General features: G+C 33.4%; 1 protein-coding gene across 49 annotated transcripts in view; it reads left to right on the forward strand.

Annotated features, from left to right (window-relative positions):
* RIMS2 (regulating synaptic membrane exocytosis 2) overlaps nt 1–26,614 on the forward strand; it is a 580,692-nt gene that overhangs the window by 435,615 nt on the left and 118,463 nt on the right. For 18 of the 49 annotated variants that reach the window (XM_077846875.1, XM_077846887.1, XM_077846922.1 and 15 more), the window contains one exon: nt 8,382–8,554. The exons of 23 other annotated variants lie outside the window; for them this stretch is intronic. In XM_077846875.1, the coding sequence (XP_077703001.1) occupies nt 8,382–8,554 (173 nt within the window). Of the gene's footprint in view, nt 1–8,381; nt 8,555–9,442; nt 9,695–26,614 lie in introns of all 49 variants that reach the window. 8 more of the 49 variants (XM_077846871.1, XM_077846876.1, XM_077846877.1 and 5 more) reach the window with 1 other exon arrangement.

A 26,614-nucleotide genomic window follows, 5' to 3' on the forward strand; every position in this document is an offset into this window, starting at 1 on the left:
TAAAAAGTATCCACATTTTAATAATTAGTGTTACAGTCATGAACTATTACATTCCCTGGTTTAACTTTCCTTGATGCCAAGTATGAGCATAGTTACTAAAAGTAACCCAGGTTAATATTTTTAAGAATAAGAAACATGAATTTCCAAGTCAGGTTTGGTGTGATTCTACTCTGAGTAAATAAGCCAACCTGGTGTCAAAGGACAATGCCTTATTTTTTTTTAGTGAGATATGGAATTAGAAACTTATTTATAAAGTTTTCGTAGCTCTTTTCAAGTTTTTTTTTAGCCAAGACAAAATGTTTGAGATGATAGCTGAATGATGATGAACACTAAGTATCACAGTCTAGAGTTTCTTTAATTTCACCAAAACTATTCCTAATTATTTTCATGATATAAGAATATTTACTGTGTGTCAAGACCTGTGATCTCATTTGAAGCTCATATCAGGCACAGAGAAGTTAAGAGACTTACCCAAATTTACACAGCTACCAGTAAGTGAGAGACCAGGTTACACATACCCGTATTTCAACTCTGTAGCCCATGGTCATTATGATACACTGCCTCTTACCATCAAAATTAGATGACCACATTATAGACTTTATCAATATTGTTAGAGAATGTGCCTTTATACCATGAAGTCAGAAAATATTTTTTCTGACCTAGAATAGGCCGAATGGTTTGTATTTACATGTTCATGATTAAAAAAAAAAATCCTGGCAAAGTTATCTGAATAAAGAATTTTTTTTTTCACAAGCAAGTTCCCAAACAGCAGCCCAGGCCTGATCCCACTCTTTTAGGAGCCAAGCTTCCTATTCGTAGAGCTTGTCTTCTGGCTCCCTGTTCTTAGAGTAGGACATTCATGCTCATTGTCACAGAATGACTACTGCACCCCTAAGCCCATGGTTTTAAACTCCAATTAGATAGAAAAGCAAAGAAGGAAAGGCAACTGGCCATCCCAGCTGAATCAGTCTGCTCTAATAACTCTCTCCAACCCCTACCTCCAGGGCTCTACTCTGAGCTAGGGGCATCCCTTTTCAAGTCGCAGTTTGGGGCTAGGGAGGAGACAGGCTGGATCCAGAGTCACAGAGACCAGACTCAAGTCAAATGATCACCCCGGCTACAAGGAAAATGGAAAATGAAGTTGTTTTGTTTTGTTCTTTTGTCATTGTTAGACTACTGAAGTAAATCTGGATTTGTTTAGTAAAGAACGAAAAAAGAGAAAGAATATTGGTAGACAGTCAGCAGCAACTATGACCAATAAATAGGAGTAGTAGATTTGAATTACCAACATGATAGACCAAGGACCCATTCATATGCCTCTAATAGCTAAATATCCAGATATTTGTTACTGTAAAATGAATAAGTGATATTTCCTGACTAATTAGATTGGAGAATATTGAAGAAGGAGAAATCAAAGGTAACTCACAAATTTTCTAGATTTTAGTTTGATATTGAGCCTATTAAATAATTCAGGAAATGTAGGAGATACAGAATAGCTGGTTTGGGGTGAAAGAGAATAAATTTGGTTTTGGCCACATTGAATGTGATGTACCTGCAGAACAACATATGGAAGATGCCGATTTAGCACCTGGAAATACAGGTGTGAAGTTTGGGGGATAAATGAGAGCAGACGATATGGATTTATTAGTAATTAACTAACAGTGAAAATGCACAGATAATGGACCAGATCATCCTGGGGGAATATACATAGTGAAAAGAAAAGTGGACTATTGATCAAAATTTGGGGAAAATATAATTTAAAATCAGGTCAGGGAAAGTAAAGCTGGCAAAGGAGATTAAGAAGAAATAGTGACAGAGCCAGGAGAGAAACCATGAATGATATTATCTGAGAAGCCATTTATGGAAACATATCAGAAGGAGAGAGGACTTCAATAATATTAGATGTAACAGGGATCCCTGGGTGGCGCAGCGGTTTGGCGCCTGCCTTTGGCCCAGGGCGTGATCCCGGAGACCCGGGATCGAGTCCCACATCGGGCTCCCGGTGGGAGCCTGCTTCTCCCTCTGCCTGTGTCTCTGCCTCTCTCTCTCTCTCTCTCTCTCTGTGACTATCATAAATAAAAAAATATATATATATTAGATGTAACAGCAACATCAAGAAAAAAACTGAAGAAAATACTGGCTGGTAAATTAAGATATTATTGGTGGTTTTTGTTTGTTATTGAGAACAATTTCAGTAAACAGTAGATTAGAATGGGTGAAACATTATGGATTCTGAAGAGAAAAGTGAAAAATGCATTTGTTAAGAGCAAAAGCATGAGTTCTGTAGGTACCTGAGATCTGCAGATCTGGAATTTCATTGCAGAACTGGCATTTCCGTTTCTAAAAATTGTGAGACATTGATGGAAATAAATAACAGATGATGAGAGCAGCTGATTACTCACAGACATGGAGTTCCCACAGAGGCAAGCCTTTGGGATCATAATAGACTAGTAGCAATAATTCCTCCTCTACAAATTCTCCAGAAAAAAAATTAATCTTACAAGTTTCCCTCAGACCAAAGAGAGTTGGCTCTTTAGTAAGTCTTGGCCTATAGGCTAATGGTGACTCTTCCTACTAGTATGTTTTTTTTCCCCCTTAAGCTATTCTTGCTATTCCATCTTTCACAAGATTTCCCTGGATGAGTAATTTACAGATACATCTTATTGTTCCTTACTGTTGTCTCCTGGTGAATCTCAGTGAATCCTACAAACAATGCATATATTTCTAAATCCCATGCTTGGTAGTATACACCAAGTCTGCTTTTGGTGACCACTTGGTAACTTGAAATTAACCATGGTGGGAATATTTATTCCTCAGAAATTAGCAAACTCTGTAAAGAAGAACTTCTTCCTCTTGGATACCTGGTTGTTTAACATGAGTCAGCACACCGCTGCCTACACTCACCACAGGGAATAAGAGAATTTACATGACTAAATTTTATTCAGCTATCTTCTCTGACTTAATGCTTCATACTGGAGATAATACTCCAGTATATAGTCCAGATAAAACAACCATTCCCTTCATTTCAATTCATTACACATTAAATGAGTTCCTACTACATGTCAAGCAAGAATCTAGATAATGGGAATACATACTAAAATAAATAAGACAGTCATTATTCTCAGGGAGTTTAAAATCTAGGCAGGATAGATAGATGATAGATGGATAGATGGATGGATAGATAGATAGATAAGGTGTGTGAGAGATGCATTATAAAATCGAAAAAAAAAAAAGAAAAAGCATGAATAACATAGTGTAGGAACACTCCAGACAGCGACTAACTCTCTTTGAAGGAATGAAGAGTTTTCTAGTTTCTTAGGGGTTTCATTTGCAGAATATTGTTTATAAGGCTAAATCTTAAATTAACCCTCAGTTTTCTATAGCTTTTCCTCAGTCTCTTCTCCCTCTCAAGTAGAGACCTTATCACACAATACCCTCTTTAGGAGTCCTATCTAAACAAAATTGGCTCTAACAGATTTTTCCACAGTGCAATGTTCATATCAAAGCACTGATAAGAGCCTTGGCTAGGCCACAAGGGAATAGCTCCTCAAAGGGAGAGTTCCTGCAGTTGTGGTACTATCAAAAGACAACAGGGCTCTCTTTGAATTATGACCTGAAATACTGTAAAAATAGGTTAGCAAAAGCAAGAGCTTTTGCTTCTTGCTTACATGATTACCTGAAGAAGGAGAAGTGCCAAGACTCCCCCTGCTCTGTTCTTGTCTCTTGACCCCCAAACTGGTGTTGAGAGCCTGGTCCAGAACGTCAATTCTCCTTTACCTTCCAAAGATTATGTTTGCCTTACTTTTTCTACAGTTTTATGATCTATTCTTTGTGTTTTCTCTCTGAATGTGATATGAATATACCTCTAAATATTTCTTGGTGACATAAAACTTATTTTTCTTCAAATTTGGACTATTTTCCTACCTGATATTTTGCAATAACCAAGTCTTGGACTAGATTTCTAGGCAACAAATTGCAATTTTCTCATGAAATTTAATAAATCAAAGATAAGCAGTGCTCAAGGGAACTCAGAATCCCACCCCCTTGTTTTGTTCAAGAAGTACATATATAAAACTCAAACAACCTGAGTTTCTCAAATGCCGGTGGAGAAATCCAGCTAGGAAATTGCCTAATCTAAGAGCTTCAAATGAGTATACTGGAGAAACAAAAATCTTATTTTAGGAATTTGAATTTACTTTTTTCTCAGGAATATTATTCTAAAAATTTAATAATAACTTCCTTTTAATAGAACTTTGATGATATGCTGTTACTTTCCACTATTGTCAGATGAATAGAGAGAACATTAACTTTTCTAGGCCATTTAAGAACTCTTTAGAGTCTGGAACATCCTGAAGAATAATTATTTCCTGTAAATTTTTCTAGTTCATGATCTACTTAATAGTAATGTACAAAACATCAAAATGCTGTCGGGAAAAGCTTCCTTTACTCTCTTCCAAGATTTTAATGATCTCCTATCAGGGCACAATTTTCAGCTGAGATCATATAATCCTATGCAATAAATCTTCTTTGTTTTTGTTCCATTAAAAAGAATGGTGAGCATATCATCCATTGTTGATCTGTCAGCTGTAAACTAATACATGCTAATTGTTGAAAACATTTTTTATTGTATGGTGCCAAGACAACACAAACCATTTTCTAAGTAAATGAGCTTATTTGCATTCATAACTACCTTGGTACAATAATTTAGCTGCTTCTATTTCACTGTTAAATTATAACTTTTTTTTTACCATAATTTAGGAAAAGAAAAAAATACATTTAGGAAATCTTTTTTTAAAACGAATCATTTTAAAAGTAAACTTTAGTATCATGTCCTTTATTACCTTGATTTTTGAGAGTTTTTGGAGTTGTATATATGAAGATGTTATATTCTAAGTATATTCAAAATATGTTCTTCTGAAGTTCTATTTATAAAAAGATTTTTTTTCTATTATTTCTCACTTTCTATAGTTCTCATTCTGTTTATCATGTGTAAATTTGTAACAGAAACCTGACTTATACCCTAAAGGTAAACAGACTTAGTTCCTTGGAAGTAGAGAGAGAAAGGCACTTAATGCAAGCCTTGAGAAGGTAGTAGAATTATCATCAAACTAGAGCTGTTAGCTAATTTGTATTCTTTATATAAACTTTTCTACTCTGTGTCTTTTTATTTAATGACTTTCTGCTTTAGGCACTGGAAATGAGCAGTTACTGTGCTAAGCACATTACTGTGTATTTTAAATATAAGTATATTCATATCTCTTACTCCTCACAAGAATCTTTAAAATGAGATTTATCCTTATCTTACTGGCATGAAAACTAAGGCTCAGAGTTTAAATTAAATTAAATTAAATCTTTGACTCTTAGGTGTGAAGAGAGTTACAGAACTAAGGAAGATATTATCCTGGCCTTTAGGAGCTTATATTCTAGTAGAGGGTTTGAAAATTAAACATGAACACACAAATACACACACACACACACACACATGCACACACCTTACCAAGAGACAGCACGTGTTGAATTCTATAAAACTTATAAAACTATGTGGTAGGATCTTATTTTCTCCTAAGTTTTGCATATCCAAAATTTTAGCTCAGCAAACTCCGTTATCTAAGAGGTCTTAGCCAAAGATATGTGCAATGTACACCATGAGTGTTTTGTTTTTTAAACCAAATTCTTAAGCCTTAAGCTAACCTGTATATACCCTATAAATATTAGCAACAGAACTAAAAGTCATGACAACTCAAAAAGACAAAGGATAGAGTATGCAAAGTCAGAATCCTAACTAGTGAAATATAAAAGTCAAGGAAGATTTAGGATTCAGAAAGGAAAGCATAGCAATCAGGCAAGAACCAATCAGGGAAACACAGGATACACAGGTACAAGTCGGCTTTGGATATTGACATAAAGTATCAGAGACAGATATTAAAAATGAAGCATGTTGTGTGTTAAACCAGAAGTGTCATGCATTTCCTTCTGAGATAAAGCTATTTCTCATCCTGTAGCTGGGCATCAGTTCTCCATAAAATAATGGGATATGGATGAATCTGGTCAAATGGGGAAAGTGAAACCTGAGGACATAGTAGGAATCAGTGGAAAAATTTGGTTTAATATTTTAGTTTTGCTTCATAAGCATATTCTCTGGAATGAATCTCTTGGATATATGTAAAAATGGTTATATCTTTGTTATAGCTTAGAGCAGTCTTAAAATAACTTATTTATTTTGTGGTATTTTTACTTAATGTTTTTTTTTCGGTGAAGATAGACCTGGAATTGATACTAAACCAAGTATTCAACTATGACCAAATCATTGTCATCATCATCATCATCATTTGTCATTTATTAAACACTTGTTGTATGTCGATATTGTGCTAAGTGCTTTGTTACATACATTATCTTATTTAATCCTTGCAGCAAACCTAGGAGATGGGTACAGTTGTTGTCCATGTTTTAACAGATAAAAAACTTGGACTTATAGAAATAGTTGGCCTGAGATTGCAGACCTAATCATTTATGTAGCCAGGATTCAGACCAGCAATTCAGTCTCACTCTAGAGCATGTGCTCTGGTTACATTATTATTTCTTACTACCTCTTAGAGTTAAAACTTCGGATTTTTCATTTGCTTCTTAGTACATATTTTACCTCCTGACTAACTTAGATAATGTTGGATCCACCCATTGGAATACTGTTCCACACAATGGCTGAAGACTTGTCACTTAAATTATTTTTAATATTTTAAAGTGACTTCAGTTAGAAAAAGAATACCATGGACTAAATGTTTTCCAAATAAATTCACTGTAAATAACTACTACCATTAAAAAGCAACATGAGGCTTCTATTTACATAGATATTTCCAGAAAAAAAAAAAAGCGATTTTGGCAGAACTTGTGTATTCTTTTTGATACTTGAGAGTTTTATCCAACAAAGTGGAAAGTTAAAATGGACTAAAAAAGGCCAATATCCCACCTAATTTGAATATATATTTCTAGATTAAATATTTGATTATTAAATTTTATGGAGCCCTGAAAATAATCCCTTTATTTTACATCTGAAGAAAATGATCAGTCATTAATTCAAATATATATAACTAGACACTGAGAGATCGTGGGGGGGAAAAAAACAGATTATTTTAGTCTGATTTAATGTTTATACTACACCCTATTGCCATTCAGTTTATCTTAGCCGAATGTTTATATCTATCTAATATTTGAAGTGAATTGTTTGTTATTCTTACGGGACGGATTATTAGGTAAAGATTCTTCAAGTCACAGTAAATTGTTTATATAAGATAATCATCTTTTTAAGGCTTTGTGAAATTTGCTATTGTGTATGATTAGAAAAATCTCTGTTGCAAAATCAACCAAATAAGGATGTTTCAACATTATGTTTGAAGTGCATATAAATAAATATCTATTAGCAGATATTCTGTTAACCCACTGGTAGCCATCAGGTAGTAATGATAAAATCATAATACTTTATTTATATTATTAGATAGCAGATATTTGTTATTTCTAGTTTTCAAAACAACCCTGCAAGGGAGATGTTATCCCTATTATTTTGTAAACAGGCTTTTAAAAGTCAAGTAATTTGCTCAAATTCACCCAGCTAGTAGTTTTCCTTACTCCAGGTTTTCCAGACTCCAAAGTCTGTTTTTTTTTTTTTTTTTACATCCCCAATGTCATTAACATAAAGCATTCATGATGGTTTTCAATTTACCAGAGTATTTGAACACCCAGAACACCCTGCACGCTGGCCTGTGCCAGATAACTATTTGATTATTTCAATTCCAGGAAGTTTGAACTATTATAAATAATAATGACTTTTTCTAGTATTTCTAGGATTCATCAAAATTCCAGCAACCATTCAAAAATTAAACTCTCTTTTTTCTTGGTTTTTCTTTAAAAAGTTAGTGTTTTAATAATTAGATTTTATATTATCTCTAGGTTTTCAGTGAAGCATAATGGATTACAAGAGAACATTGATGACTACTAAAATTGATCTTTATAAGTTACAATGGTAACTTCATCATACTTTTTTTCAAATTCTACACAGAAATAGAATTATTCTACTTCCTTATATTATGTTTATTTCCCAGATTTTACCTAAATGTTTTTCCCTGAGGCCATTGCTATTGTGAAACTTTTAATGGCCTTCATTGGGGTGTGGTGAAAATGCTCTAATTGCCTTTGCTAAAAACAAGAGTTTCATATAAATTGAATTTTTCTTTTAGGATAATTGCCATTCACTTTTGTTTTATATGCAACTGAGTGGGGTTTTGCAGTATCCTCTGTGGACAATTAAAGTGCTGAAATAGGAGAAGCTAATGATTGCTTTGTGTGGTAATACTGACAACCTCTGCGTGTTTGTCAATCTGTGTTAACAGTATCGATCAGGATGGGATCCTCATAGAGGGGCAGATAATATTTCCACTAAATCCTCGGACAGTGATGTAAGTGATATATCTGCGGTTTCAAGGACTAGTAGTGCTTCTCGTTTCAGCAGCACGAGCTACATGTCTGTCCAATCAGAACGGCCAAGGGGAAACAAGAAAATCAGGTGAGTGAGGGGGCTTTAGTAGGAAATTCTTCTAAATTCTTCTAAAAATATTTTAGAAGGTCTTTGTTTTTACTTTGGATAAACATAAGAAAAACTTGATTTTGAAATGGTTAATGTGTGTCATTAAGGCAATAAAAACTGCTGAACATATCACTTTTTATTTTATTTTGGTCTATATTTGAACTACTTGCACAGAGAAGTTTTATAGAACATAATAATTTTCTTACTAGACTACTTGACATAGTATCGTTGAGTTATTTTTTCTTGTTTTCTATTTTAAAAGTAATTCTGTTATTATTATATCTTTACTGAGATTAAAGTGATGGCTAAGTAAAGATTTGAATTTGTTAATGTTCCAAAAAATACGAAAAATAGTATTTTGGAGGGCTTTTTCTTCCTAGCTTAATACACTTCAGTGATTCAAAATACATAAGAATATTACTTTTTTAGTAAGATGCTCTCCTATTCTCCTGAAACTTTTATAAATGCATGGAAAAAGTCCTCAGCTTCTCAAGAAAATTTACAAATGTAATAAATGTTAGTGTAATTTTCACTTATCACCTGACCTGTAGATTTTATGGGCACCTAAGCTGTTTTTTTTTTTTTTTACTCTCATTACATCAGAAAAAAAAAAAAATTTGTAATGGAAACTACAACTTTTTTCCATGCAACTTTGTGACAGGAAAATATGATCTAAAGACAATTATGACTAAGTGCTTCTTCTGGTATAAACTGGGGAAAAATATTCAAGTTTTAAAAGACAATTTTTATTTATGTTTTAGTAGTTTTCATTCACTTCTATTTAATTTCATGTGCATTTTTTTTCTTGACTTTGTCTTTCTTGTTTGTGTTTATTTGCATGCCTTCGATTTGTGTTGCTTTCAAAAGGCCAAAGGGAATAGAAGAGGGAGGGCAAGAAGGGGATAAGCATGAAGAGATAGTTCATGAAAAGGAAGAGGTAAAGGAAGAAAGACTTAATGAGAATGAGAAAGGGACAGAGATCACAGAAACATGTGATAAGGAGAAAAGCAGAGAATCAGGAGACGAGGAAAAAGCACAAGATAAACCTGAGCAAGGGAAAGAAAAAGAACAGTGGAATAAAGAGGATTTGCAAGGACGATTTTCACAAGATGATGACAGGTAAAATTTGCTTATTTGTGTAGACGTTTCCCATTAGTAATGTAGTCCTTTTTTCCTAATCCTAAAAACTATTTTGCCATTTACATTTGGTTTATTTTCTTGTGTTTTATCTGTTTAGCTTCTAATACAACTAATTCATATGTTGGCAAATTACAGATCAACAGAGCAAACAGATTGATTTACAAAATAGTCTTTAATTTGTATCCACTAGCTCTGAGGGTCTGACTTATTTGGTTTTCTTTATGACTAGCTGAATCAAATGTAAGTTTCCCTTAGTTCCTTTCGCGTTAATTGCTGTTCATCTTCTCCATTTATAGAGTCAAAATTATTAGAATGAGATTCTGAAGAGACTGAAAAAATTTAGCTTGCTTCATAAAAACTATTAGACACTGGAGATTAACTTTTAAAATGAGTGGTAAAATAGTGAGCAAAAAGGTAAGCTTTGTTCAGTCTCTGGCTCCCTTGCACCTTAGTTTTCTGGTAGGTTCCAGCTCAGTTTTGAGTACTGAGGAAGATGGCGAATCAAGAACAGTGCTCTTTGATACTCTGAAAAGGATGGATGCCCCAGGGTTTGTTAGAAGGCAGACATGTTGGGTAAGGTCCCTCTAAAATTCAATCAGCTAGAGAAACTGCCAGAGAAGGAACTTTGAATGGGAAAGAAAGGGGAAAAACATAAGCAGCAAGGTATAAAAATAACTACGTTTTCATTTTCATGAAACAGAGACCAAGTAAGTATGAAACTCTTTCTTTATGCATTGTACTAAAAGCCAAATCAGGACAAGTATGCAGTAGATTTCATCTTTCTGCCTGAGGATATGAGGCTTCTCTAATTAATTGCACATCATGTCCATTTTGGAGGAATTTGGATTTCTAGTTGTCAATCCAAAATTAGCTTTTGTGTTAGTACATACGTTGGCTTCATAAACACACCTTATTATAAGCCAAACTTTGCATTATTATATCAAAGCCCAATCTCAGTTTGTACTTAATCATAACTAATGAGAAAGATAATCGAGGGACAGATGTTTATCCCTTTAGTATACAATTCAGTGATTTAGTCTAGGACACTTCACTTTTTGTCTCCGATTGGCATATTTAACTATATCTGTGATCAATGAAAGTTTTTGCACAACAGATATTAAATCTAAAAGGAATCCTAAGTTTGGCATGTTATGTGATTTGAGTCTAAACTAGTAATTTCAAATCTACCTTCATTACTCACCTAACTTTCAATAATTACTCTGGTTTAATAATAAAGACTGATTTATTTTTCTAACTTGTTGGGCATAGAATTATTTCATCACTAGTTCACAGAGAAAAGCTTTCCAGCGTTTCCTTGGAAAGTATAGACATAGAGTTTCCTTTCAAAAGCAGAGCAAAACCCAGGTCTCTACTTTGTTTTTCTTTCTGTATACTGTATAGAGGAGAACACATAAGCCCATTGGTGTTTGCCTGGAGCCAAAAGTCTATTAAACCTGGCTTGGTGGACAAAGAGTTGGAGAACTTTAAGTTCTCAGTTCTTAATTTATTACTTTCTTCATCATCTTCTTTAGGGAAGGAGTACATTATTTTGCAGGGGGAAGGGAAAAATGGTATATTCCTAACAATCTGAGTCATCAAGGCACTGTACTCAGTTTAAGTAACTACATAATCTTCTGAAACTTTTAACTGAAGGGGCTTAGGCAGATGTATCCAGGGAACATAGATGCTATAAAATAGGAAGAAGTATCAACTACAATTATTTGTAAGAAACTTTTGGTGCTGTTAATTATTACAACATAAGATCTTGAAATTGCTTTCATTTCTTAGGATAAAATGAACAATCTTTCTTGAGAGGAAATATGTCTGAGTATTCCCAGTAATATTTTGTTTTGGTAGCTGAGAAACACAATCATAGATTGTTTAAACACTAAAAACAACTTACATGCTTATACAAAATTATTGGAAATAATCTTATTCTATGACACACCATTGACATTTTATGCCTGTTACTAGTTTTATAAAGGAAAAACATCTTCTGACTTCAGACTTTAAATATTTATAGCAGTGTTAGAACTTAAAATTAACACAGTGATTACAATGTACCAAATCCATTATAGTTGCTGTTTTCATTACAGTAATTGAATCTCATTGCGTGATACAGAATTATGTTGTTGTGGTCTAGTAGTCACATTAGAGTAAGTCTTCTGAATATACAAGTAGAAAATGAGTAGGAAAAAGTAAATTCAAAAAAGGTTCATTAAGTATTTGAATATAATATTTTTCAAAGTTAATACATAATATATTCATATGTAGATATTTGCATACATAGATATAAGTCGAGTGAATACCTCTATATCATTAATGATTTTTTGGCAAACTCTAGGAAATCCAACATTATATTAGCTATTTTACATTTGTGCATGCTCTGAATTTTATATCTATTTACATTTACCAATTATATGTCATATATATATGTGGTAAGCTGGCTCAGGAAAAAAAAGTATTCGGAGGTTAGGAGAAATCGTTTATTCAACCAATACTTATTTAGAAAATCTCTCAAGCACTGTACTAAAAACTGGGGAGAGAAATGAAATTAAGCATTTCTTAAATACCTAAGCCTGAGAGTGAAGCAGTTTCTTAGCCTTGTGTAAGTGGACACTTAAGGATAGCTTTTATCCAAAAAGTGTTATCAATATACCTAAACAAATTCACAAGAGTTTTTGAGGAAGGAATTTGGCTCAGAAAAGAGGAGATCTTAAGTATATCTGCAGTGGAAGATAGAAAAAACAAATACTGAAAAACATAATATTGTCAAAACCAAAGATACTGGTAGCTTTACAATCAAACTAGATTCATTCATTCCTCCAGGTTTTGTTCTAGGGCTCTAAGACAAAAGAAAAAATTCAGGAAATTTGTTCTCTATAAATATTTAGTTTTCAGGCATGTCTGTAAATGACTGAATTATAATTTCTCTTTTTAGAGAGAGTGTTCTTGAGGTAGGGGAAATATTTTAAAGGAAAAAAGGTTGGCACCTGTTCAAATATTCATGAAGAACTGTTTTTAAGAGACTTAAGCCATCTAAATGGTCTAGATGAAAGTTCTTATAATCTTTAGAATGGCAAACAGGATAATTGTTAATGAAATATTTATTGCTTCTTAACATGTAGATCAGTTACAGATTGAAGTTGAACATTTTCATGGCTGTGTAATACAATCTGATACATCCAGCATATTTATGCCCATATTACAGACTTTTAAAGGAGAAGCAGTATGTCTCATAAAAGTGATTGTGGATGAGGCATCTAAAATAACTGGATTCTCATCCTGACTCTGTCACATCTACTTGCTCACTTTGAGCTTTTTTGCTTGCTGTTGGAGGAACGGAGGAGTCACACTCCTTGCCATAGTACACAGACAACAGGAGAGTAAGCATATTATACTGATGATTTGTCCTTATTATCATGAGCTCAAGAGGTCATTGGTTCTGTGACTAACCACTTGTAGAACAAACAGCTCAACATAAGTTTCCATCACTTGGCAGATGTTTCCAAAATTTAGGTGACCAGTATTTATACTCCATAGATCAAGCTGAGTCTTTCGGTTTTCTGGAAGTATGGTTCAGTGCGAAGTCATCCCATAGGGCACACTGATTGACATGGGCTGTTCCACTGATGTATTACTGATGGTCAATATTTTCTTTTGCTTTTTTCTTTCTCATTAAGGCTATCTTCTCGTTAGTACTACTGAAATCTTACAAGCTTGAGTAACTTCTCTGTTTTATGATTGTGCGTGTAAAGGGAATTTTATTTGAAAATATGTAAATATCACTCTTAGAATTTTTCTTCTGTAGTTTAGGGTGGGGCCCAGAAATTTGCATTTTTAAAACAAACACCCCAGGTGATTATGATACCATCTATCTTTTCTTTGGGGTTGCTTCTGTTTCCTAATGAATTTTATGATCAGCTTGTTAGTTTCGGGGTTGGGGGAATAAAGCAGCTGGGAGTTTGACAGGGATTTGTTTAATTAGATAAATTTGGAGAATGTTGCCATCTTAAAAATAGTGTTTTCCAGTCTGGGAGCATGAGATGTTCCATTTATTCATGTTTTCTTAACTTTCTTTCAGTGATGTTTTATAGTTTTCGGTGTACACATCTTACGCTTCTTTTGTTAAATTTATTCTAAGCATTTTTATGGTATTATAAATGGAATTGCTTTATTTCTTTTTAGTGCCATTCATTGCTAGTATGTAGAAATATAGTTCATTTTTATATATTGATCTTATATCCTAAAACCTTACATGTTTCATTTATTAGTCCTAAAAGATTTTTTTTGTTAAGTTCCTTAGGATATTCTATGTAAGAGATCATGTCATCTGTGAATAAAGTAGTTTACTTCTTCCTTCCAATTCATTTCCTTTTCTTTTCTAATTGACATGGCTAAAACCCTCACTACAACGTTAAACAGATGTGACTCATAGAAAGTTCTTCAAAGAAACAGCCATATAGAATTACTCAGCATGAGCTGTCACAGCATTATTGAGAATATTTTTTTCTATGCCACTCATCCATATTAGAATGGTCTATGCAAAACTTTCTTTTAAAATTCTATGAGTATTTCTCCCAAACAATTGCTATATTTGTTTCACATAAAACAATACATTGTAGCCCATTGTATGTTCTCCTTACCTAGTCCATAGGGAAGTTTGAGTTCGTAGCCAAACCCTATTAATTCAATTTCTTGAACTACATTATATTAAAATTATATTACATATAATAATTCACATTTCCACTTTTGCCTCTTTTTTTGAGGCTTTGCTTTTCTACTTCTCTTTTACTATAGTTTTCAGTTCTGTAACTTTTTGTTAAAACTGCCTCAAATTATATATGCTGCTAATAAATCTTAATGGCTTTCATATTTTATTGTAAAGACTTCGAGAATTTAACCCCATTACCATTCTCTTCTTGAAATGCTTTTTTCTCTGGGCTTTTGTGATTGTACACTCCTTTAATTCTCTGTTCATCTCTCTGGTCACCTCTGTTTTTTCTGTGAGCTTTCTATATGCCCCTTTTATGTTGGTATTTTCCAGGATCCTATCCTCAGCCCCCTTATTTTTATTTTATACATTCTATCTTATCACTGCATTTTAATTCCATGGCTTCAAGTAACATCGATATGTGAATGACTTCCAAATCTGTATTTCCAGCCCAGATTTCTTTCTTAATCATCTGCCAAATCTATCCAGTCCTGTTTTTTCCACCTTCTTGTCTGTCTTGGAAACATACCAGGCTCAACGTGCAAAATTAAGGGGCCCCCGGGGGGCTCAGTCAGTTAAGCATCTGCCTCAGCTCAGGTCATGATCCTGGGGTCCTGGGACTGAGCCCCACTTCAGGGTCCCTGCTCAGAGGGGAACCTGCTTCTCCCTCTCTCTGCCCCTTCCTGTTGTGCCCAAGATCGCGAATCCGAAAAATCACCAAGGAGCCGACACAGATGCAAACACACGAGAGTTTATTTGCAAGCTCGAGCTTGGGTCCAAGTGTACCCGACACAGCGGAGCAGGGACTTGGACCCCGAGACTAAGAGGCTTAGCAGCTTTATAGGGGCCAGTGGCCAATGGGATACGCAGAAAGTTGCATAGTCAGGCTGGTCCACTCGCAGGTGGCCGATTGAATTACATTTTACCCTGAAGTATCCATTTGAACTGGCCTATCACTGAGCCGGATTTCCGGTTAGGGTGTGCCCTGGTCTTGACTAGGGTGGGGCAGTGCCCTAAGCAGGTCAGCACAAGGCGGGTACAGCACAAAGTGGAATCAGTCCTGCTCTGCTTGTCCAGGGGTAGGGGATTTTTGTTAAATTTCCTGGGTCCCACACTTCCCTCCACTTATGTTTTCTCTCTTTCTCTCTCTCTCAAATAAATAAATAAATAAACCTTAATTAAAAAAAAAAAACCCTGTAAAATTAGATTCATCATACTCCTCACCAAGCAAGCAACCAAAATGAATGACTTTCTTCTCTTTTACTGTCTTTCTCAGCGTGTGGCACCATATTCTTACGCTTGCCCAAGTGTGACAATCTGGACATCACTCTTTACACAATTCCCTGCCTCCATTCACTAAGTCTTATTGATCCTAATGCTTAATCATTTCTGAAATATGTCCATTTCTCTCTAGCCTTATTTCTACTTCCATAAATTTATCTGTTATCTCTTATAGAGATTAGGTCAGTAGGAAATTCTTATCTTTTAAAAATAAGAACCCATAACTCTGAGCTCAGTATGATAACAGTATTTATGAAATATACTTTTAAAAGATGAGGTTTTTTAAAAAAAAATATTTATTTATTCATGAGACACATACACACACACAGAGGCAGAGACACTGGCAGAGGGAGAAGCAGGCTCCATGCAGGGAGCCTGATGTGGGACTCGATTCGATTCAGGGACTTCAGGATCATGCACTGAGCTGAAGGCAGACTCTCAGCCACTGAGCAACCCAGGCGTCCCTAAAAGATGAGTTTTATGACATGTGAATTAGATCTTTTAAAATACTCAAAAAATGCTAATTTTTTTAAATACTCAAAATATATCTGCAAAAAAATGAATCTATAATCTATTTTGCTTCTTCAGTAAATATTATGAGTATAATGGTAATAAATGCAGTTGATATTTTGTTTAGGGCCTAGTTTGTCAAGCATGTTTCCTTCTATTCCATTTCCCCTGAGAGCTATCTTTCCCTAAAATATTTCTCTCTCTTTTTAAAAAAAATTCTTGCATACATTTTAACATCACCAGGGTGCTTAAGATGAATAAAATACAGACCTTATTCTTAAGAAAGGGTGATGATTTTCTTTTTTCCTTTTTTATAGCCCCAAATTTCTCCCTTGCCCATAAATATAGTTGTTGGCCTGAAACTGTGAACTCTATTTATATATTGAGGATTCTCATGAATAAGTAAATAAGCTAGTCTCATAAAAAATTTAGAAAAATTACTGGATTAATTGATTGTCCATCATTTTATTTTCCATGTGCGGTAAATCTGAATGTGCTAATGACTTCATAGTCTCTATATTGGATCACTGACAGTGAAAGTTTTGAGATTTGATCATATATACAGCCCAAAGAGAAGGAGCATTTGAAGATAAAGTACTGAGAAAGCACAGCTACTAGAGTGAGAAACTGAAGATGGAGTAGGGATTTGAGTCAGAAGCATAGGTGGATGGATTGTTCAAAGCAGAAAAAACGAAAATATGAAAAAATAAATTAGACTGGCAGCTGAAAAGTTGGTTGTCACTACTTTATGGCCTTAATAAGAGGCAGAATGTAAGAGTTTCCAAGTTGAATTAGAGGTTTGATTTAAAAATCTGGAATAATTGCTCAGGAAAATTAGAAAAGTAGCTGACCAAGGACAAATTAAAGGGTTGATGAATAACTCAGTAGATCCAACTGAGGGACAATTCCAGGAGACACCAGCATGGGAGAGTAGTGTGATCTTTCTAGCAGCACTGAGTCAATCCAAGTGTACGTACAGAAGTCAGATTGTAGCATTTGTGGAGGATGGGAATTTTGATGGAAGGGGCTGTAAGAAAAATAGCAATGGAAAGAAATTAAGAGTGCTTATGTAAATATCAATGCTAGACGAGAAAGAAGAAAAGTCCAGACAGGAACTGATAGACTAGGAGAATGTGAAGAAAATTCAAAAAACCGGACAACTATATCATGTAGTACAAAAGCAAATATAGGGAGCTGGCAGGGTAAGAGGTTTAAATGTCACAGTGTGACATAGAAACTTTAGATTGTGTAGTAGAGCTATTTCGCTAGTTAGCAAATTTTAAGACCTAGCCATCGGAGCAAGTAGAATAAACTGGATGAAAAGAGTAAATGTGAAGGTAGATGTAAGGTTTGGTGTTATGAAGCAATTTGTTAGGTCTTCCTAATGAATATGTAAGTCTCATAGGATTACAGTAAAATTGAGAATTGAAAAGAAGACTAAGCCATCTCCTAAAGACTTCAGTGAATGATTCAATGGCCATGAAGTCACCAGATAAGAGGAAAAGAGAAAAAAAAAAAAAAAGGAGAAGTACCTGTTGGCATACCCAGAAGTAATAAGGTGCAAAAAAGAATTAGACTTTTAAGTAAAAGTATAAGAGAAATATTTTTAAAAAGTATCCAGCAGTTAGAAACATTGTCACTAGAGAGGACTTCAGGGGAAGCAATGTGTTCAAGGAAGCACCAGGTTTTAGTTAAGACAAGATATAGCAAGATATAGATTGTTTTGTTGACCATAATGAAAAGGATTTAGAATGAGTAATGAATTTAGCTTTGTAATAGAACCACCTGGCTTTTGCTCTGCTGTTGATATCACCACATTTTCAGGGTATTCTCAGCTAACTCATAGTATTTATACTTCAAAACCAATATCTATTTTTTTATGAAATTGGATATCAGTGTTAATTAAAATTTACTCCCACAGCCTACATAAATTTTAAGAGACTTATAAAATTTAATGGACTTTGTAACGTAATCATCATTAGCAATTCTGCTAATTTGTATTTCTCTGGTGACTGGTTATTCTGTCCTATTACCACCAGAAAATCCTATTCAGAGATGTCTACACAGATTTACTGATGAATCAATTTCACTATAGCAATTGAGGATTGTATACACTTAAAATGTCTACTAGCCTTCAATTATTTATTGAATTCTTGTCTTCTGGCATTACCACCATTGGTTAATCTCCAAGTAAATAATGTTTCTATAGACTTGTCTACTATAATGGATCAAATTAAGTTTTATGCTCTTTTTTTACTTTTATTTCTAACATTTCCCCACTAGCTGCATGTTAGAGAGTAAAATACATACAGTATGAAAGTAGAGGAATAATTAAATTGGAATGACTTTCACCATACAAAATAATAGGGGAGAAATACTGCTGCAGTAGTTTCCATCATATTTAACATTTGTTTTTACAAGCCAGTAAGGACAACTCATCTACAGCTGTTACTATAAATGCAATGTTCAAAGCTAATGACTCCTAAAGAACTACAGGTATCCATTAGAATGAACAAATTTAACATATAGAAGTTTGATTTTTATAGAAATAATAAAAGTAAGATCAACTTTGAAGTCAAAGAATTTTCATGCATTAATATTATTGGGTCATATGACAGTATATCAGTATAATGTTCACCATAAAGTATGGCTTCATTTTCAACTTCTGATTCTCCAGGTAGAAAAATGGGATCTAATCTTAAGGAAGCAAAATGCAAGAAAAAAAATCCACAAACAACTGACCTGAGACTTTAGAACCTTCATGACACAATTCCAACCTTTATAGTTTAGCTACTTTGACTTCTTCAGTCTTTCATACTTACTGATATTTCTCCTTACTGGCTCTTGACTTTCATACTCTTCTGTATATGCTGAAGTCGATTCTTGTGCCTGAATTGTGGTTTCTTCCTTTCCGTTTTTGAGTAAAGTACCTACTCATCCTTCAATATCCAACTTGAATATGATATTTTATCTAAGAAATACCATCCTCTCTCTTCCTTCACAATTTATCTAATATTCTTTAACAATAATGGTTTCTCTTGTTGATGCTCATTTTTCTCCTCTGAGTATAGTTAATTATATATCCATTTAATCAACTATGGTTGACCATTAGCCTTTTGAAGATAAGTTACCTATCATTTTTATCTTTTTTATTGTCTTATCTCCCCATATCTACAATGTTTCACACAAAACAGGCACTCAGTAAAAGTTTGTGTATGAATATATGAATAAGTAAGATGTAATAACACAGTGAAAATTTAGAGGTGTGAAGAGCTTCCAACATGGCGCTTCCAGCATAGTGCAATACTCAACATGTTCATCTCAGTCTTCTTTGATGAAAGGTTTTAAATAGTCCAAGAGGTCATTTGTTTTCCTGGAAACAAATGTCAACTAAGTGTATTTTACTTCGCAGGAATTTGTATTATGAGATACTATATGCCTATGATACTATATTATCATTAGGATGGCAAAAATAAGGTAGCTGCATAAAAGTCTTCCTATCAAGATATTTGCATATATTGCATATATTGCATATATTGCATATATTGCATATATTGCATAAGAGACTTCCTATCAAGATATTTTTAATACATGATACATAGGACTTAATACTGAAATTGTGAGAAGACAACTGCATATTTTCAGAACAATCTGTAAAGTAACCAACTTGCTTTACTATTTCTGTTTATCATAAAGTGTGGATTACTGGAATAAGAACTTGACTCATAGTAATCATAGTATAATTTATCATCATCCAAAATTTATTTTTAGTATTATAATAAATAACACATAAGTCCTCCAAAAACATACATGAGAGATTATATAGCATAATGGTTAAAACTTAGCTCTGGATTCCGACAGAACTGGATTGAATCCTGGTTCTGTCAATTTCTAATAGTATAAGTATGGGCAAATAAAAACCACTCTTTTCATCTATATATTGTGGATAATAATATATAATATAATATTTTCACAGGTTTGTCATGAAAATTCAACGAGATTATATCCTTAATGCTTTTAACACCATTCCTGGCATTCCTGGCACATGATAAGCATTTGCTAAGTAGTAGAGATCGGTAAAGAGAGAAAAATAAAGGAAAAGAAACGTAAATTATGAAATTCTCATTTTTTGGCCTCTTTAACTGCATATTTCATAGGAACTCTCCTGTAATACTTTGACAGATAATTCAGAATAAAAAAAAGTTCATCTTACATTTTGTGCAAGAGAAAATAATTTCCAAAATACCAAAAAGATTTCATGATAAAATAATTTCACAAAGTAATATGGTAGAGATTTTGAAAAATGTTTAGGATGTTTGTTTCAAGTTTGATATGGCTCACCTTTAACAGTCTTGGAGTTAAATGGTTTTATTTCTTAAATTGCCTTCATTTATTCAGCAAATATTTTTGAGCATCTTCCATATGCCAGATCTTCTGATAAAATGGGGGAAGTACTGATTGACAAGACCTATTCCCTCAAAGAGCTTAAAGTCTCGAGAGGAGATAGAGTAATTAGAAGAAAATAAATTGTTACAATAAGTAATTAGTATAAGTAATAGAAAAAAAGCAATTCTAATATGTGATTTGATAACACTTCCCCTTAGTACATCATTGTAATAATCCACTTAATTATTTCATTTAAAGCTCTCTACTAACTTTAAAATACAGATGTATGGAAAATAGAAGTTATTAAATTATCTAAATTGCCCAATATTAAATAATTCAAACTGAAGCAAACAGAGACAGGTGGCTCTTACAGCATTATACAAGCCAGAAAAACATCCTCAGAAGAAAATCTGTTATTTCTTATAAGCCTTTAACCATTTAAAAAGTCTGAATTAATAGCTTAAGAACAGATTTAAAAATTTTTCTTAAGCAGTTGTTCTTAGCTCTGTTGAAAACCAAAAATAAAGCTTTTGAAATCTAAAAAATACAATAAATAAACATTACATATTATTTTGGACTTGGGACTTCTAGTTGTTGTTTTTTAATCTTCCTGCCATGTAAATCTGAAGGAGTCTTTAGCTAAAATCAGTCAGCAAGGTAAGATTATGAAGTATGAATACTTAGAAATATAAATCAAATCTTTTAAATTGGCACTTTCCAAGTATATTTCCAGAAAATTAACCCCATGAACTAATACTTGAAAATAAATGGTTTTAAGGTCAACAAGTGTGGGAAATCAGTATACATACTGTCCTTCTCCTTGAGATTCATAGTCTATATCAGCATCCTCAGAAGTTCTGTGATAAAGTTGTGTTTAAACCAGTATTTCCTAAACTTTATGATACATTATTTCAATGCAATACTTGCACATTTTATTCTGGGAACCATGCTTCAAACTCAATAACATGCATCATAACATCTTTCATTCCTAACTTTGGCTTTCATTCTCTCAGTGAAATAAATATTTTTGTTTTTGAGAGCTTAAGCACAGAATTATGGTACAAAATTTGGGGTTTCCTAGAAGAGATTCTTGGAGCTGAGAAAACTTATAGGAATTGATCTTGTCCCTAAAGAGTAAGACATATGGGGCTAGGAAAAAGAGTTGTAAAATCAAACTAGGAATTCACAAATCTGACAGAGAAAAATATTATCCAAGGAATAGGAGATGAGATTTATCTTCTAAATAATGACACTAATAATAAGGATGTGTAAAAATAGCTTATATAATTCAACAAATGTCATGAACATTTATAATTTTGCTGATTTTCATGTGTATTTTAAAATTTAATTCACCCTGTCTCCTGTTTAGGGAATCACTTCAAACAAAGCAGTTGAGTCACAGGGTAAAGGTGGAGTTGATGGGTAACCCATTACTACCTTTTCTATCCTTTTCTATTTGTTTGGACTATTAGTTGCTGAGGTCAACAGAGATTATAGCTCTGGAGCTCCACATGTCATAGATACATGTGTATACATATGTATGTGCGTGCATGTGTGTGCATGCCACACTCTAGCCCATGCTTAATGGAATGCTCTTTCCCAGTGTCCCCCTTAAGAAGTGGTTTATCTTGCTCTGGATTTGAGGCCTTCTTCTAATTTTGTAGACTTCCAGAATTGGTTTTACATTGTTACTTAATGTAGTCCATGACTTCCACAGCTAATATTTTAACACATCATTAAACTTTACTGTTTCTACTGTCATTAGAATACACCTTCTTCATTAAAATGATTAATTATACATGTTATATAGGAGAAACAAAATTCTCTAATGTTTAAGGATATATTAAATATTCATCAAGGCCTATCAATATAATAATGAGCAAATATTATAAGGGAGATATTTATAGACTTATGTTTAAATTCAATATATAGATACTTCACTATCTTATTATACTTTCAAAGTCTTCATCACTTTATTATTATCATTCTTTTAGTTAATAATAATAACAGTAAGGGGCACCTAGGTAGCTTAGTTGATCAAACATCCAGATCAAACATGATCTGAGCCAAAATCAAGAGTCCCTCAGGGTTGTGGGATCGAGCTCTGCATGAGGCTCTGTGCTCAGCATAAAGTCTGCTTGTCCCTCTCCCTCTGCTTCTCCCCCTTGCTCTGTCTCTCTCTCTCACACAAATAAATAAAATCTTTTAAAGATCAATAATGTTAATATATCAATAGTGTTCTTTACTGGTTAAAAACTAATTTTATATATAATACAAAAAATATATGTACATATTAATACATAATATAGTATATCCATACATCATATGTATGTTATATATAGCCCTATATACATATGTGTATGTGTATATCATGAGGTATTAACAGTAAACTTGAGAAATTGACGTAGCAGGTTTTTTTTTAAGATTTTATTTATTTATTCATGAAAGACACAGAGACAGAGGCAGAGACATAGGCTGAGAGAGAAGCAGGCTTCCATGCAGGGAGCCTGATGTGGATCTTGATCCCGGGTCTCTAGGATCACGCCCTGGGCTAAAGGCAGGCGCTAAACCACTGAGCCACGCAGGTGTCCTGACGGAGCAGGTTTTATTATTTACATTTTTAGATGAGGATGCTGGTTTAGAATTCTAATGAAATAAACTTAGGATTTAGGTTCACTCTATGCAAGTGGTTATCACTATAAAAAATAAAAAGAATCTGTGATTTAGGCATACTTCTCTCAGAGAATAATGATATTTAGAGGATACTAAAATCTTAGCTTCATGGGAGCAGAGTCTTCATCTGGCATGGCACTGCCTAGAATACTTCCAACAAATATTTGTTGAAGAATAAATGGATAAATGAATGCCTTTTTCAGTAATTTTTTAAAATGTGTTTTTTCACTAAAACAATTGAACTTAATGAATGAGAACAATAATTTTAAAATAATAAAGATTTTTAAATACCAAGTAACTATATTAAATGGAGTGTCTTTTCCCACTAATCCTTGAACTATTATGAAATATTTAATCACCATATTACCTCTTCTTGATTATAATTTTTCTAGTTAATGATTCATTCATAAAATCTTAATGTAGTGCTTCCCTTTTTTTCTTCCAAATTTTTAAATTCCAGTTAGTTAGCATAGAGTGTAAAATTATCATGTGTGGGATTTAGTGATTCATCACTTACATACAACACCCAGTGCTCATCACAAGAAGTGCCTTCCTTAATCCCCATTACCTATTTTCACCTGCCACCCACAGCCACCTCCCCTCTAGTAACCATTAATTTGTTCTCTATAGTTTAGAGTCAGCTTTATGGTTTGCCTCTCCTTTTTCCCCCCATGTTCATCTGTTTTATTTCTTAAATTCCACATATGAATGAAATCCTATGGTATTTGTCTTTCTCTGACTAACTTATTTTGCTTAGCATTATACTCTCTGGCTCCATCCATGCCATTGCAAATGGTAAGATTTCATTCTTTTTAGGCTGAATAATATTCCCGTGTGTGTGTGTGTGTGTGTGTGTGTGTGTGTGTGTCTTCTTCTTTATCCATTCATCAGTCAATGGATGCTTGGGCTGTTTCTATAATTTGGCTGTTGATGATAATGCTGCTATATGCCTCAGGGTGCATGTATCCCTTTGGATAAGTACTGTTGTATTCTTTGAGTAAATACCAGTAGTTGTAGTGCTTCTCTCTTATAGTTCAACTATTATATACAGAAAGCCACAGACCATTATTGGAAGGGACTTTATTTTTTTCTTTTTTTTTCTTTTTTAATTTATTTTTTATTAGTGTTCAATTTGCCAACATATAGAATAACACCCAGTGCACATCCCATCAAGTACCCCCCTCAGTGCCCGTCACCCAGTCACCCCCACCTCCCACCCACCTCCCTTTCTACCACCGCTTGTTCATTTCCCAGAGTTAGGAGTCTCGCATGTTCTGTCTCCCTTTCTGATACTTCCCACTCATTTTTCCTCCTTTCTCCTTTATTCCCTTTCACTATTTTTTATATTCCCCAAATGAATGAGATCATATAATGTTTGTCTGGAAGGGACTTTAGAAATTCTTTAGTTCGCTGAACTAAAGTAAGATTCCTGTATCAGTGGTTCCCAAACCAAGCTCATAAACAATTGCCAGGGGATTCACCTTTATAATCACAGGTATTATATTTACCCTGTAATTGAACATATATCTCACACACTCCTTTGGATTTGTGATATATTTCACAAGTTTAAGAACATGAAAACTGAATTGGAAGGGAAAGTTCTATCATCTCAAAATTAACCAAGTTATATTAGACCCACAGGGCAGGGGATAGGGTATAAAATATATTGTTAAATTGTTTTATTAATTTAATTAATTTATTTTCATTAATTACATAATTATTATTTGCCTTTAAGACAAAAACAATACATACTTAAGAAGAATTCTGTCTTTAAATAGTATTATCCAGGGACACCTGGGTGGCTCAGCAGTTGAGCATCTACCTTTGGTTCGGGGCGTGATCCTGGAGTCCCAGGATCGAGTCCCACATCAGGCTTCCTGCAGGGAGACTGCTTTTCCCTCTGCCTGTGTCTCTGCCTCTCTGTGTCTCTCATGAATAAATAAACAGAATCTTTTTTAAAAATAGTATTTATCCAAATTAAAGATTTGTCATGTTGCACCAATCTCTACTACATTAATATTTGCATTTCACTTGCTATGTACAAATTGCTTTACCCTTTTGAAGTTATTACACAATTTGATAGTAAATCAACACAGCATGCATCTTGTATTGAAAGGATGCAACTGCAAAATAGTGAATTTTACCTCTTTAGCACAATTTTAAAACATTATGTTTGTAACAATGATATAGGAAAAAACACAGAAAGGGAAAATAAAAGATAAAGAAGAGAATAGAAAGGTAATGAATTAATATATATTCTTTAAAAAATAGGTAAGTTGTGCTATAAAGCATTTTTATTAACCTTTTGCATAAAATCTAGTCATTAGTAGTATTTAAACCCCTTAGAAATTTGCTCATAAATGTTAATACTTATATTTTCTGTTAGCCACAGTTAAGATTCTAGGACCATATCATTTGTTTTGAAAAATTTAACAGTTCTGTTTTTCTGAATTGATGAATTAGACATCCATGCTCTAATCATCAGCAGAGTCGCTATGGAGAATGATACACTAAAAACTCAATATTCTTACAGTGCTTTTATTGTCCATTTTTTCTTTTGTACCATTTAAAATTCTCAGTTACATAAATTATAAGAAAATATTTAAGCCTCAATAGCTTTTTAAACTTGCATTGAAGGATTGCAAATTTTAAAACTCTAATAACTATGAGAACACCTGTGAGTCAGTATTTCTTTTTGAATTGAAAATAACTAGATGCGTTGCCTCAGAATATTACTACATAATAGTTTATAATAATTAATCCTGCATGACAAAAGGTAATACTAGTGCTCTGAAGCTAAGACTATAAAGTTATTTAAATTTGCATTCAATTTGTTATAAATCTTAAAATATAATGTTAATAATGGTGTTTAAATTGTATAGGAATAACAGCTGCCTTCATTTCTTTTTTACTTAAGAAAGAGTTGTCTATTCAAGAAGGTGTTTTTTTCTAAAAAAAAAAAAAAAAAAGAAGGTGTTTTTTTCATTAATCAAGGGTTAAGTTTCTTCAGTGCTAGATTGACAATATCACCCTTGATATCTCTACTGAGTCATTAAATATTTCTGGTTTCAGTATTTGTATATTTGTAATGAAAATCACATGCAGAAAAATGCCCTAATGATCTTTTAGATGGTTCAGTGAGAAGGAGGCTTGGATTTTTAATTTTATTAGAACAACATCTTTGATTGTTCCTTCTGATAGTATAGAAACAATTGCTCAGTGTATCTAGTATTGACCATCTAGAAATTAATTAGAATTATTATTAACTATATTTTACTTCCATGTTTCCCAGAAATAGGAAAGTGACCACAGAAACTCCTTACCACCAAGATCAC

Source organism: Canis aureus, chromosome 14 (genome assembly GCF_053574225.1).
Source record: "Canis aureus isolate CA01 chromosome 14, VMU_Caureus_v.1.0, whole genome shotgun sequence".
NCBI classification, from domain to species: Eukaryota; Metazoa; Chordata; class Mammalia; order Carnivora; family Canidae; genus Canis; species Canis aureus.